The 13352-nt window shown below is 47.4% G+C and overlaps 1 protein-coding gene across 3 annotated transcripts in view; it reads right to left on the reverse strand.

Annotated features, from left to right (window-relative positions):
* Positions 1–13352, reverse strand: part of CD151 (CD151 molecule (Raph blood group)) — a 36812-nt gene that overhangs the window by 10074 nt on the left and 13386 nt on the right. For all 3 annotated transcript variants that reach the window (XM_054198818.1, XM_054198820.1, XM_054198819.1), the window contains exons 2-4: positions 11164–11284; positions 5227–5330; positions 3846–4037 (exon numbers count right to left, since the gene is read on the reverse strand). In XM_054198818.1, the coding sequence (XP_054054793.1) occupies positions 3846–4037; positions 5227–5310 (276 nt within the window). In that variant the 5' untranslated portion in view covers positions 5311–5330; positions 11164–11284. The remainder of the gene's footprint in view (positions 1–3845; positions 4038–5226; positions 5331–11163; positions 11285–13352) is intronic.

Genomic DNA, 13352 nt, shown 5'->3' on the forward strand with positions numbered 1-13352 from the left:
AAAGGACTGGGCAGGCCTGAAGACAGAGACTGATGTGGCCTCTCCCTCCTTAGGGTCAAAGAGAGCTTTTCAGGGAGACCTCCTGTCCTGACACATAGCCCCTGCCTTGCTCCTAGTCAGCAATTAACAGTTTCTTTACAGATCCAGGCTGTTCTATGACTGTTACTAAATTCATCTTTCTGTAGATAAAGCCGAAGAGACACCAGTTCCAGCCATAATAAGGACCTCATGTTAAGTCCCTGTAAAAGCTGACCTCCCCAGGACAGAATAAAAAAAATATCACCATTTCCTGCTTTACCCCTGAGCTTAAAAAACAGCTTTCCCCAAAGGACTAAGCAAATGGCTCCCTACAACTGTAACTGGACATGAAACCATCTCTCCCTGGCACAAAGAAGAACAGCAAAAACCTGGACACAGCAGGCTGACCTACACAGCACGGATGCCTTTCTTGCATGAGGGTTACACTCCCACAGTGCACCCTCCTTCACCAGGTATGTGCGAGTCCTTTTGCAGGAGTAAAAAGACACAGACACAAACATTCAGGCTTCCTCTTTCGCCCCTGTTGGGATTCAGCAGCTGCAAAGGACAGACAGCTGGGTTTTATCTGCAGACTGGGCTTTAATCTGAGCACACAATCTCAGGCTTTCACTCCCCAGCCCCACACTCTCCCCCCCCCAGCAGCCAAACACTGACCATCTCTGCAGAAGCTTGTACAAGGTACCCATTCATACCAGGAGAATGAGTCACCCAGCGGAGTGCGGGATAGCTAAAGGCTGGTCCCAACACTCCCAGGAGGTTGAAAAGGGGCAAGAAAGGACTGGCATGCCTTGAGACAAAGGCTGGCTTTCTTTTGTTGGGACCTAGTTATGCCCAAACTGCTCTGACATCACCTCTCTGTCAAGGAGGGGGCAGAAGGGTGGGAGGATGCTGAAAACAACCCATGAACTGGAAAGTTTCTTTTATTTATTTTCCCTGCTCTGTGTCATCATGTCAGAGGCATTCAGGTAAAGCTGAGTTGTGTCACCACATCTCGGCTCGTTGTGCTGGTTTATGGTGGATAGAAACAACCATGTAGCCAGCAGACCTTAAAAAAATCTGAGTCGTGAGGCCTTTGTAAAATCTTGTAAGGGAGGTTAGTGCATCTGCCACCCAGGCATCCAAGCTGTCTCTGCTGATACACTGCATCATTACCCTTATCTCAGTCTCATCATTCCCTCAGGGCCACTTCTAAGTATCATGTTGAAATAGGGGAGCAGCAGCTTTCACTGTGGACACACACAGGGCACAGGGCTGCTCTCCTTGCTCTTTATCAGGAATTGCAGGGCTTTCTTACATAGGTCTGCTCTGGGAAGAGTAGGCCAGCTCCAGCATGGAGCTGCAGGGACATGCCCTACTGGCTTCCCAACAGGCTGCGGAACAAATCAGAAACAAGGGATCACCCAAAGGCCTATAATAGACACATGCCTGGACCTGGGTGAGCTCTGGGTAAAAAATTTACTGTTACTCTGGCTCCAAGCCAGAGTCAGGGCTGCCTGGTGTCTCCTCAAGATCTACAGGATCCAGATTTCCTCCATCCAGCTTCAAGCATTTGAGTGAAGCCCCAAGCTTTAGTGTACTTTCTCTGAATAACCCAAAGAATGGTTCAACCCGCTTACAATCCAAATCACTCTCTGGAGAGATCTTTCCACTACAGGAAGAAGAGATATATAGCAACTGTACTCCTAAATCAGCAATCTCACTTCAGTGGGAGGGCTCCAGGCTGAAATACAGCAGGAACAGAAACCATACCAACGCGTTTCCTTCTCCTTATCCGAAATAGCTAACTAGACGTGGCAGTGTGAGGGGTGAAGCCTCAAGAAAGCCACCTTCTTTCTTTACATGCAAGATCTTCTATTTGATGGGTCCCTTCCTGAGACTCCTGCTTGCATACTTTTGTGTATGAAAGTGTGCATCTCAACTGAAGTATAATATAGTAGTGGTTTGTGTGCTTGTAAAGAGCTGGACTGCGGCATCATGGCCAGCCAGGCTGCAGATGCACTACCATGCCTGCTCATGGAACCAGAGAAACTCCACATCTGCTGCCCAAGCCGTAGCACATCACCTGGCTAAGGAGGGTCACAAGGAAGTCAAATAAACAATGACATAAAAAAGGTAGCACAGATGTGACTCATGAGCAATGAAATACTATGAAAAGCCTTGAAGTGGGCCCATAAAACTCACGGTTAGGTAGAAAGGCAGCAAAAAAATTCACAGGTTCCTGAGTCTTCTACAGAAATAAAACTAAAAACCAGATATGCATTTTACAAACAGCACCCAAAGCTGTCAATAATTGATTTTTAAAAGCACCAAGGGGGCACTGGGAGAGCGGAGAGTGCCACTTACAGCACTCCCTCCCATATTTGCATGGGTCTCTGGTACAGAGAAATTGGGAGAGGCTGGCACAGACCCCGGGGCACTGACTGTGAAGCTGTCAGGATTACTGTCTGAGCTCAGAGCTGGCAAAGGCCCCCAGCCAGGCTCACCCAGCCCTGGCAAGCACAGCCCTGTCTCTTGTGCAGATTACTCACCGGCAACCAAAGCAGAGTACAAGAAAGAAGAGACAATAGGCCTGTCGCGACCAGCCACTCTGAAAGGACGCGTGGTGTAAGGACATAGAGTGACCTTTTGTTCCCAAGAGACAATTATTAGTTTTCTGTGGCAGAATAACAAAGAAAACCCCACCGGATTTTTATCTGTAGCTTCTGGCTGAGGCAAAAAGACAAAGGGAGATCTCTTTGGCATGGAAAGTAAGTGAAGCAAGACCAAAACGGACTGCTACAGACCAGAGGCCTAATGAACGAGCACCAGCAATGCATGCGCTGTGTCCTCCTCTGTTTTATTCTCCCTTCCTGGCCACACTCTGCCTCTCACAGGGATTGCCAGGCCTTCAAAGCAATGGTACAAGCATGAGGCTTGCTCACGACTCCTATTTCTGCTCCTCTATCCAAATGAAAGAGGGGAAATTGGACAGTCAGGTGAAGGAGGATTTGCAAAGAAAGGAGCTGGTGGTTCAAGCATCCTTTTCTGTAACTGTGAAACCAAAGAGCCACTGATTGTTATTTCACTCACTGCACTCACCACTGTAGCCCAGGTACTAAAAAGGACTGCTGTCACACTCCAGACTTAATGTGAGATCTGAGAGGAAAGAAGCAGAATAGAAACCTTAGAGCTGGTCAAAAACTTCAGTGTAGATGGGTGAGCAGGGAGCTCAGGAAGTAATACAAGGAAAGGTGTAAAAGCAGCAGCAGATTATCAAGACCATGGCATTTTTTTATGGAATCAAAAGTAAAATAATTTTTTTTTTGCAACTAGAGAAAACATTAATTGGAAGTGTTCTGATTTTCGACAACCAAGTGAAAAAACATGTCAATCTGGCTTAAACCTAGTGTCATTAAAAGCCAGTTTTGTTACAGGTCTCTCTTATCTTCCTCTCCCCACTTTCCAAAACAGAATATGGGACGAGCAGAGAAGGCGGCAGAGACAAAAGCCAGAAGATTTTGTTTTGAATAGTTTCAAATAGACATTCTTACACAAAGTATTGGTATTATGACTATACTTTGTACTTTCGAACCATGCAGTGGTCATATTCTTTGGGTGGATGAAAGGAAATGCTCTGCAGTAGAAACTGCTCCCTAGGACAAGGACAGCACTTCTGTGAGGAACTGGAGGCCTTAGTGGTATTTGCTCTAAGACTAACAAATCATGTTGGTGCAGAACACAACCAAGGTGTTTCCCTCCTTCCCAGTATGGTTCAAGATAAAATGGGGTGAATCCTCCCCCAGATGAAAAAAACAAGCAAAACTTACCACTCTTAGCAAATTCCGACGCTCTTTGAAGGTGGCACAGCAACCAAGGATGCCAGTAACCATGACAACCACCCCAGCCACTACCAGAATATAAGCAGTTGCCGAATACGTGCTGGAGGAGAGCAGGCTGATGTAGTCACTCTTCTCAGCTAGGGTCCAGGTACCCACTGCCATCACAGCTCCGCCAGCCAGCTGGGTAGAAAGAGAAGCAAGCAAATAAGAGGCCTCCGATGCACGAACTTCCTCACCTCCCAGAGCAACTAGACTGGGATACCAGGATATGCCTCAGCTCCATAAGCTGACACAAAGGTGATCTACGCTAAAGGAAGGAATCCCAGGGGTCTCATTGGGACCAGGAGCAGGCCCCAGTGCACTGTGAGGGGCTGGGCTTCAAGGTAGCCAGTTTTGCACCCCAGGAAGTCTAAGATGCAAGCTATCTGGAGCATCCACCTGTGCACAGCAGTTCATACTTGGACCAGAGCCTTCACAAATGTAGCCACACTGTTACCTGTGCAAATATGAAAAAATGTCAAATCTATTGGGGTGCTACCCAGCAGGAGAAGGCAAAAAAAAAAAATACCTTTACATCAGCAAGCTTTCCACTGTTTGTCAGGGAGCAAGACTATCAAAAAATGACAACCACGCTCAATATCTCCTTCCTAGACTATACACCTGGGGAGAAAGCAGTCAAGGAGCTAAACAGCCCGGCTGGTTAAACTCCCAACACTTGCAGCAAACAAACGTGGAGAATGCCAACCAGACTCCTAACAGTCCCTTCTCTCTTTGCAAGCTTTGTGTTTATGGAAGGGTTTACGCAGCTTCCAGTAGCTCAGATAGAGTTTTCCTTAAAGGTCTGACGTGGATGCTCCAATGCTCTGTCCCAGGCAGCAAAGGAAAAAACAATCCTTTGGTATCAGTAACTTTCTGGTGGAAAGCACGACCCTAGGAAGCTCTACTGTGGAACCAGATGCAATACGGTGTGTGTTTGTTATCCTTGCTCTAGCCATCCCACTCCACTGCCAGGACTCCCTCTGCATTTTGAGGAGGAGGAACGGCAGGACTGTGGAGTCCTCAAGCTCCCTGAAAAAGCAATCCAGGTGAAAAAACAAGGCAGAGACAGCATGTTTTCAGGCTCCCTGTTGTTCTCCATACTTAGTAACATGACCTAGAAACAGACAGAGACTACAGTGTCATGCCATAACTTCTGCAGCCTGGGTGGGCAAGCCCAAGGGATGGGATTTCACCCCACAGGATTAAATCTGCGTCCTACTGATGTCAGTGCTTTTTGCCAAAGACTTCATCAAGCCCAAGATTTCTGTGCTCCTGACACCAAAACTGCAGTGCCATCTCAATGCCTCTGAAGTACACTGAAGCTTCTTACCCAGAAAAAAAAGTTGAAGATGAAGAGCAGGTACTTGAGACAGATGGTCCCACATGTTTCCTTCTTTTCTGTATACTCACGCATTTTTCTGGCTCAGCAAGTTCCTGAAAAAACAACCAGAAAAGCTTGAGTCAGTCGGTCATCACACCCCTTTTCCCAAAAGGCCAGCATCACTACTCTCCTCCAGCAAGAACTCATACTTCTGACCTTTTGCTGAAGTAAGTCAGCAAGCAAACCATTCAAGTGACTTCAGGGATGCTCGACAGTGCTTGCTTAAAGAGCTCTTGTATCCATTTGGGTGACCTACACAGCACAAGACCTTGCATAGTGTGAAGGGGAGGCAGATGGTACCAGCATGTGGCCTTCCTATACTGCCTTTATCTTCCTTCTCTCTCCCCGTCCTGCTGTCACTTCTGAAGACTCCTTTTCCTTTAGATCAATACTTGCAGTGGAGGGATCAGACCTACCATTGTGCAAATGGTCAAGCCAAAACCATGAATTTTGATCAACGTTACAGTGAGGAAGCTTCCATATAGTTCTTGCTTACTTCTTCCTATTTGAACTGAAATCCCAGACCTGTTATCCAGAAAATCCCAGTATCTGCCTCCTTACTACAGCCTGTAACTGCTGCTTCTGAAGGCAGTGACAGAAACCTCTGTCTTTGACATTTATGGAATAATCTGTCTCCAAAGAATATTCTTTCCTCACTGGCATTAGTTACAACTGCCTTAAATAGATCCCTCGCTAAGTTTGGGGTATTTTTAATCTTTGCAGCTGTAACTGGGAACATATTTCATTATCCACTCAAATGCCCTATCCTTTTTGAACCTCAGTAATATGTTGGAGTAATTAATTCTCTTCTTTACTCTGCTTATTTCTCATAGCCCTTCTCACCAGACAGATGTCTCCTAGGACAACTGTCCCTGCTACTAAGAGGAAGAAACATAACCATGGGCTTCAGATGATCTGACAGCACAAAACACCGCCGCAGAAACTAACGAATGGCAGTTCATTGTGGGTCACTCCCAGTGCAGCGTTACAGATCTGCTACACGCTTGAGCAGATTTCTCACAAGTAGGTCTGCAGCAAGTGCAGCCCCACTTTACTTCACTGGCTCCTGTTGATGCCAGAATGTATGAACCTCTTGAAAAAAAGTATTCTCACCACTGCCTGACCGGGCAAACAGGACAAAGGCACTGCCCAGAGCATCACTGCCAGCATCATCCATGTGAGGTAGTTTGCAGAAGTACAACCAAATCCACACCTCTGCTGCATTCAATTAAAAAATTACCCCTTTCCTCTTGTACCAGCCAGCAGGGAATTTTGCAAACATCTTGCACTCATATCAGAGCAAAATGCTTTCCTAAAGCAGCAATTTCCCTGGAAGCAGACGGGCAAACAGCCTCTCCCCTTTTCCACAGGCATGGGGTTCATGCTCGCTTAAGTTACAAAACCTCTTCTCACAAGACGTGCGAGCTTCCTTGGGGGACCCACTGCAGCTGCGACCCAGCCATGCAGTACAGACACTCACCTGCGTTGGCAAGCCCACTGCAAAACACCTGACAGTAGAGAAAGTGAGCGCTGGATACGCACAGCCAGGCTGCACATCAAGTGGCTATCAGGCTGGGTCAGTATTATCTTTGCTACTACATTGCTAACATCTGGCTTTAGAGCCAGATGAACCATGGCTGGCAACAGCAGCTGCCCACCCTGCAGCATAACTGCATTTTATTTGCAGGGAACTGCTTCCTTTTGCTTCACGCCAGCCCACTCAAAAACCCCAGCCAGGCCTGTGCTTTAGAAACTAATAAATGAAGCTTAACAGGGAAGGCAAGCTGAGAACGTGCCAGCAGTCCCACCCATGCCTGTCCACCATCACCATTTCACGAGAAAACATTTTTCTCTAGAATAACATCTGGCAACAACAGTTGGCAGCAGAAAGCTGTTTCACTGGCAAAGGGAGCAGCTCTGAGACAGTGGCACATATCAAGGAAAATAACTCTTCAAAGTTATCTTCAGAAGAGATCAGAACCTCCAGCAATGCACAGATTAATTACCATGTTGCAGCACAAAAAGGCCTGGGGCAACGGGGAGGAATGGATGCTGGTGGCACCCTATGTGCTGAACAGACTTGTAAGTTCTCAATAGATGACGCCCCGTGAACGCAACGTTCATGGAAGGTGACAGATTTACAGCTCCCAGAGGCTTCATTTAGCCACAGAACAGGAATGGCAGCAGTGAGACAGGCTCCCACAGCCACACACACCTGCACAACCCAAAACAGGTACCTCAGCCCAGACCCAAAAGATGCCCTCCAGTAACAGAATCTAAGGGTTGTGCTTGGCTTTTTGCCCACCCCTGCTAACATCAGACCATATGTAGAGGAAAATTCACCGCAGGTTTGCTGAGACTGACCCTGGTTCATATTACTGATAGCCAGGGGACAGTAACAACACTTACTGTCCTTGGGCCAGCACCTTGGCCCGGCTCCCCTCTTGCTCCAGAGGATTTCAGGAACCTTTGCCCCTTCCCCTCAAAGTACGTCCCCGGCAAAAAAAAATGCCACTACAGGTATTCCCAAGTATCAGCACACAGTTGGTGCTGGGCCCTAGCAAGGGATACTAATTTGTCCCTCCTTCTGATCTGAGAGCTCATAAATCCCAGACCGAGCTGCATCTTGCTCTGTGTGAAGACTGGGCAGACACAAAGTTGAGACCACACTTGCACTCAGATGACAGACAGTCTGAAATTCCCCTCAAGACTGCACGTCTTGCTCCACTGAGCATCGCATACAGGTCTTTCAGGCGGCTTGGCTTCACCATTGGCAAGAGAGGATCCGTCTATTTCCAAAAAGCTGGCAGGGAACAGCTGCAGGTTTATAAAGCACAGTGATTCACGCAGGGATGACAGGCCATGAATCAGAAAGCAATCAGGGCTGTCTCCTATTTGATCTATCCATCCTAGCCAGGAGCAGAGCTGATGGCACTGGCTGCCTCACCCAGCAGGCTATTCAGGGAAAGGCAGACCACTCCAGACTTTTTGGAAGTCATGTGTTTGTGCTCCTTGTCTCACACAGGAGGGCCTGCCGCCTCCCGTTGCCTGCAAAGACTGGGTCAGGCTTTAGGGAGCTATGCTCGTCTTCAGGGAAAGCACGTGAAGGCAGGAGATGCCGGTGAAATGCCTTTCCCAAAGAGCCCAAGCAGCGGAGAGATAAGCCACCATCTGCCTCACAGGCTAAGGGTGACTTTGGGCTCTGAGCCTCATGGTTCCAAAAAGCACAGAGGTGTTGATCTGCACCACAGCACGGGGATGAACATGGGGGGCCTCATCCTGAATTCACTGGTGTGACCAGGGTCTCTTGGCTCCAATCGTTTTTCTAACAGACCCTCAGAAGTGACACGAATCACTCTTGAAACCAGGCAAGAACAAGCAACATTAATTAACACACACAGTTATATTTTATTTTAAAACACAGAGGCAAAGGTCTATTCTGAATCACATCGATAACTACGAATGAGCTCTCCAGTGGACAGAAAATGGCGAGCTGTGCCACAGGGGTACATGTACAAATGCATAAAAACATATTAATTAGACGTGAGCTTCATAATGGGAAGCGCTTCGCTAACTGAAAAGGTGGTTAGAAAACCAAAAGCATTTCCATAGTGAAATTCACTCAGTCCAGTACAATAGAGAGTAGCTTCATCAGCAAGTTAAATTTAAGCAAGCAACAATGGGACACAGGCTGTGAAGTTTAGTCATACAATGAAGAGATATATTTTTATGTAATTCACCAGAAATCAACAACAGGTTCCTACTCTGCCTACACACACTGCAATGTAAGTGACAAGGAGAAATAATGCTCTAACTAAAACTAGATACGCTAAGATGGGAGGAAAAAGCAAGGACAAACTCAGTGCGACAGAACTTGTACATGAAAGGGAGGGGTAATGGCTTGAAGGTTAATTCAAGAAACTGGGAGATGAACAGCTTGAATCCAATGCTCCGCTCCAATACAGACTTTCTGCATGGCCTTGGGGAAGTGCCTTAGTCTGTCCCTCACCTCTGCTCTTCCTCCCCAGTGCAGGACACTCATATTTCTCTAAACCCACCAATGCTGTAAAGATCTGCACTGAGAACCTCTGCTGACAGACGAATGCCAGCTGGGAGGCATGACAAGCTCCAGGTGAGTTGGTGTATTGGCAAAAGCCCTACAGCAACACAATTTCACTGCCTCAAAAGTGTTTTTGCCAGTATAGGCTACTTTGGCCAGTGAACCAGAACAAACTCTTCCGGGGTCAGTAAAATCCATACTTATAAATGAGAGAACTGTCTGGTAAAGCAATTTTGGCAACCATTCATGAGGCATGCTGGCTCAAATACATCAAAGATTGCAAGATGCTAGTAATGAAGTACAAGAGAATGGAGCAATAGCGAAGCACCTACATGAAGAGCAAGAAGGAAAGGATGAGCCAACTATACAAACATCTCAAAAAAAGACAGAAGAAAAAGAGAGTGAGCTCATCCTGCCCTGTCTGATGGCAAACCACAACCTCCCAGCTGTGAAAAAACACAAGGTGCATGACTGCCAGGCATGGCAGGGGGTCACTTCAAAAGTGAAACCATTCCATGGTGTGATTTTCTTGGGCTCTCATCCTACTGAGACTGAACCCTTAAGACAAACTGGACAACAAGAATGCACCAGAAGTTGAGCAGTTTGGCTCCAGTTACAGGTGCTGAGCACCTGGGAACACAAACACTGCACCAACAGCTGTTTTGTTGCGCTGAGCCACCTAAAATCTCAATGGCAGGACTTGCTCTAGTATCCCACATCAGACCACTGTATTTTTATTTGCCAGCCCAAAGGCACATACAGGCACGCACCCACATCCCAGCTCAGAAAGCACGTGACACGCACGCACACACACACACTCTCCTCCTGGCTAGACATTCATTTAGTCATCACAGACGTTGCTTGGTACATTTGCCTCAACTTGCACGGTAACTGTACTTAATTAAACAGCAAAGAAAACCAGGCCTGCAGGCTTTTACTGCACAACCTGCCCCAAAGCAGCTCTGACAGATAGGGAAGAAACAACGCCAAAGCAAATGAAATAGCTCCCAGGCCATTAAAAGCACCGTAATTTTTAAGTATTGATTTTTGAATGATAGCAAGAAAATTGGTATCCAACGCATCAGTGACGTCTGTTTCATAGATAACTTGAATGCCAGAAGTTAGATAACTTCTAACATCTTTGCCAACACATACAAGAAAGACTTGCTGCAGGAAATTCTGCTGCACCTATGCTGCTATGAAAGTGCAGCTCTGAAAGGGCTGCAAGTCCAACATCATCAGCCCCCTGTCAATAGAGTCACCTTATGCACCCAGTGGGCACCTTGCTTGTGTGAAGGGCAAGGTTCGGCTACCCTGTAGTCTATCCGAGCTGGGCCAGATAACCCTGACCCTAAGGCAGCTCTTAGCAAACAACGCCGCCGTCCTCCCCTTGGTATGTGCAATGCAGGTGTGGGCCAATAACCTATTATCTTCAGAGCCGTCCTCCCCTTGGTATGTGCAATGCAGGTGTGGGCCAATAACCTATTATCTTCAGCAAACTGACTGAAGACCTCATTCTCCAGCAAGGCTAAACTCCACCCTCTGAAAGCATGACCTCTCTAAGTTTCCCCTCTGTAAGATGAAAATATTACAAGCACCACTGCTTTACCTACCCCATTGAACATCCTCAGAAAAAGCCTCCAGCTGCTTATCAACTTGCCAGCACATCTCTACAGCCCAGAAAGCAGCCAGAAGTCATTGAGTAAAGCTTCTCAGGACAGGAACTCTAAAGCTTGCAGGTGAAGAGCTCCGATTTACACAACTACCAAGTGCTGTTATCCACCCCAAACCAATAGCCAACATGAGTCAACAGTCTTAACGCTGACCTTTCACCACCAAAGCAGCTCACAGCACCAGTGCAAATGTTCAGTCCTCTTCAAGTGCTTTCTTCCACACCCTCTCTTCTTGCTGGCTCTGGTCCTCTGCTGTATTCAGTAAAGCAGAAAGCTGAAAAAGAAGAGAGAGATGCAGAGCCTCATGAACTATGTCAAAGATTATTCTGGGAATCAATATTTGATAATATGCTTCACCATCAAGCCCTCCTTTTAATAGAAAGCGCATGATTTCAGAATACACCTTCTGAACGCATTTGCTTAAACGCGAAAGCGTGCACTGCATAACAGGGGAGAGGCAAACTGTGGCAGTGGGGAGTGTGAAGACCACCTGATGGTAGGAAGCTGTCAGAACAGGTTTATATTCACTGCTGCATCCTGTAAATGCTGCTATCGTTTCTGTCAAGGCTGTGTACACAGCACAAGGACAGCTTATTCTGGTGCTAAAAGGCCCAAAAGTAACTCCATGAGAAAGCTCCGGAAGAAGACCCTTCTGTGCAGTGTGAAGCCCTAGCTGGTGTTAGTGCCTCAAAGTGATCATTGCTTCTAGCCCACTCATGGGAACTACATGGGAAGAGGAAAGAGGTGGGCAGACGGTAGAGAACTCATTGCATGTGCCCATCCTCTGCTCGCAGGGCTTACAAGCCCTAGGATACAGAGCACAAACCAAAGCAGGGCCCCTGCGGAGAAAAAGCACGCTAGGAAGCCACCACTTTCTTCAGCCTCTATCCCTGCTGAAGCATAATCAAGACACAGGTCCTAAGCACTACAGCAGGCTCTGCTGGAAAACAACTCTCCTGAACTCATCTGCCATGGCCAGCCCTCCTAGAGCGAGACTTAAACCTCCCAGTGTAAATGCATAGTAACTCTCTCAGATAATCAAGAAGCCACAGGAAGGTGCTTTCAAACTTAAAGGAGTTATTTCTCTACAACCTTACTACATTTAACATAGATTTCTTACACTTGGGGATGGAGAGCTCTTGTGCTCTATGGAAAGCGCCCTTAAAGATCTGCCAGCTCTATTTTGCTCCCTTGTCCCTGAGGGCAGTTTCCCAGGGGTCCTATTAACTAACTCCTTGAAGAGCTGCAAGTTTGCTTTCCTCAAATTCAGGGTCCTGACTTTACTCTTCGCCTGACCCATATCCCTCAGGCCTGTGAACTCCACCAGTGCATGATCACTGCAGCCCAGGCTGCCTCCAATCTTGACATCACCAATCAGCTCACTTGCCTTGGTGACCGGCAGGTCCAGTATCACATCCCCTTTGGTAGGGCTGTTTATTATCTGGTTTAAGGAGTTATCCTCAATGCACTCCAGGAGTCTCCTGGATTGCCTACAGCTCGCCATTCTATTTCTCCAGCAGATGTTGGGGTGGTTTAAGTCCCCCAGCAGGACAGGAGCCTGTGAGCGTGATGCTTTCTGTAGCTGGAGTAAGAATGCTTTGTCAATAGGCTCCCCTTGATCAGGCAGTCTGTAGTTGACACCAGCCACAGGGTCCCCTTTGTTGCCTCGGTCTCCAGTTCTTACCCATAAGCTTTCAACCAGCTCATGGCTGTTCTTCAGAGACAGCTCTTCACAATCTATCCATTTCTTGACATAGAGGGCAACCCCTCTGCCTCTCCTTCCTTGCCTGTCCCTTGTGACCAGCTTGTAGTCATCGATAGCAGCGCTTCAGTCATGGGATTCATGCTAGCAAGTTTCAGTAATGGCAACTAGGCTGTAGCTTTCTAGCAGCACAGTGGCTTCCAGCTCCTCCTGTTTGTTAATCATGCTGTGTGCAGTGGTGCAAGGCACTTCAGCTGGGCTGTTGCCTTTGCCACCTTTTTAGAGGAACACACCTTAATTCCTTTGAGGTATTTCACTGGTGTTTCCCTGTTGGCTCCTATTACCTCAGGAGCCCCTGGCTTCTCTCTGTAAGACTTCAAGTGTGCTCCAGCGTACCTAGCATATTGCAGAGGCACAGGTTAAAGGCCCTTACTAGCACCCCATCCCTCTAAGCTTGGGTGTGTCCTCCCATGGCTTGACATTTCTACGGAGGCAGCTAGGCTGCTGTACTGGAAAATGGCCTCCAGCATCCCCTCTGTCCCCTGCTTTTCTAAGATAGAGGGTCCCAAACTTTTTGCAATCATTTGTAGTGCCACAACCTCAGCCAACTCACCCTCATCCCACAGCAAGCAGGTTCAAT

The sequence above is a fragment of the Rissa tridactyla genome, chromosome 4 (genome assembly GCF_028500815.1).
Source record: "Rissa tridactyla isolate bRisTri1 chromosome 4, bRisTri1.patW.cur.20221130, whole genome shotgun sequence".
NCBI lineage: Eukaryota > Metazoa > Chordata > Aves > Charadriiformes > Laridae > Rissa > Rissa tridactyla.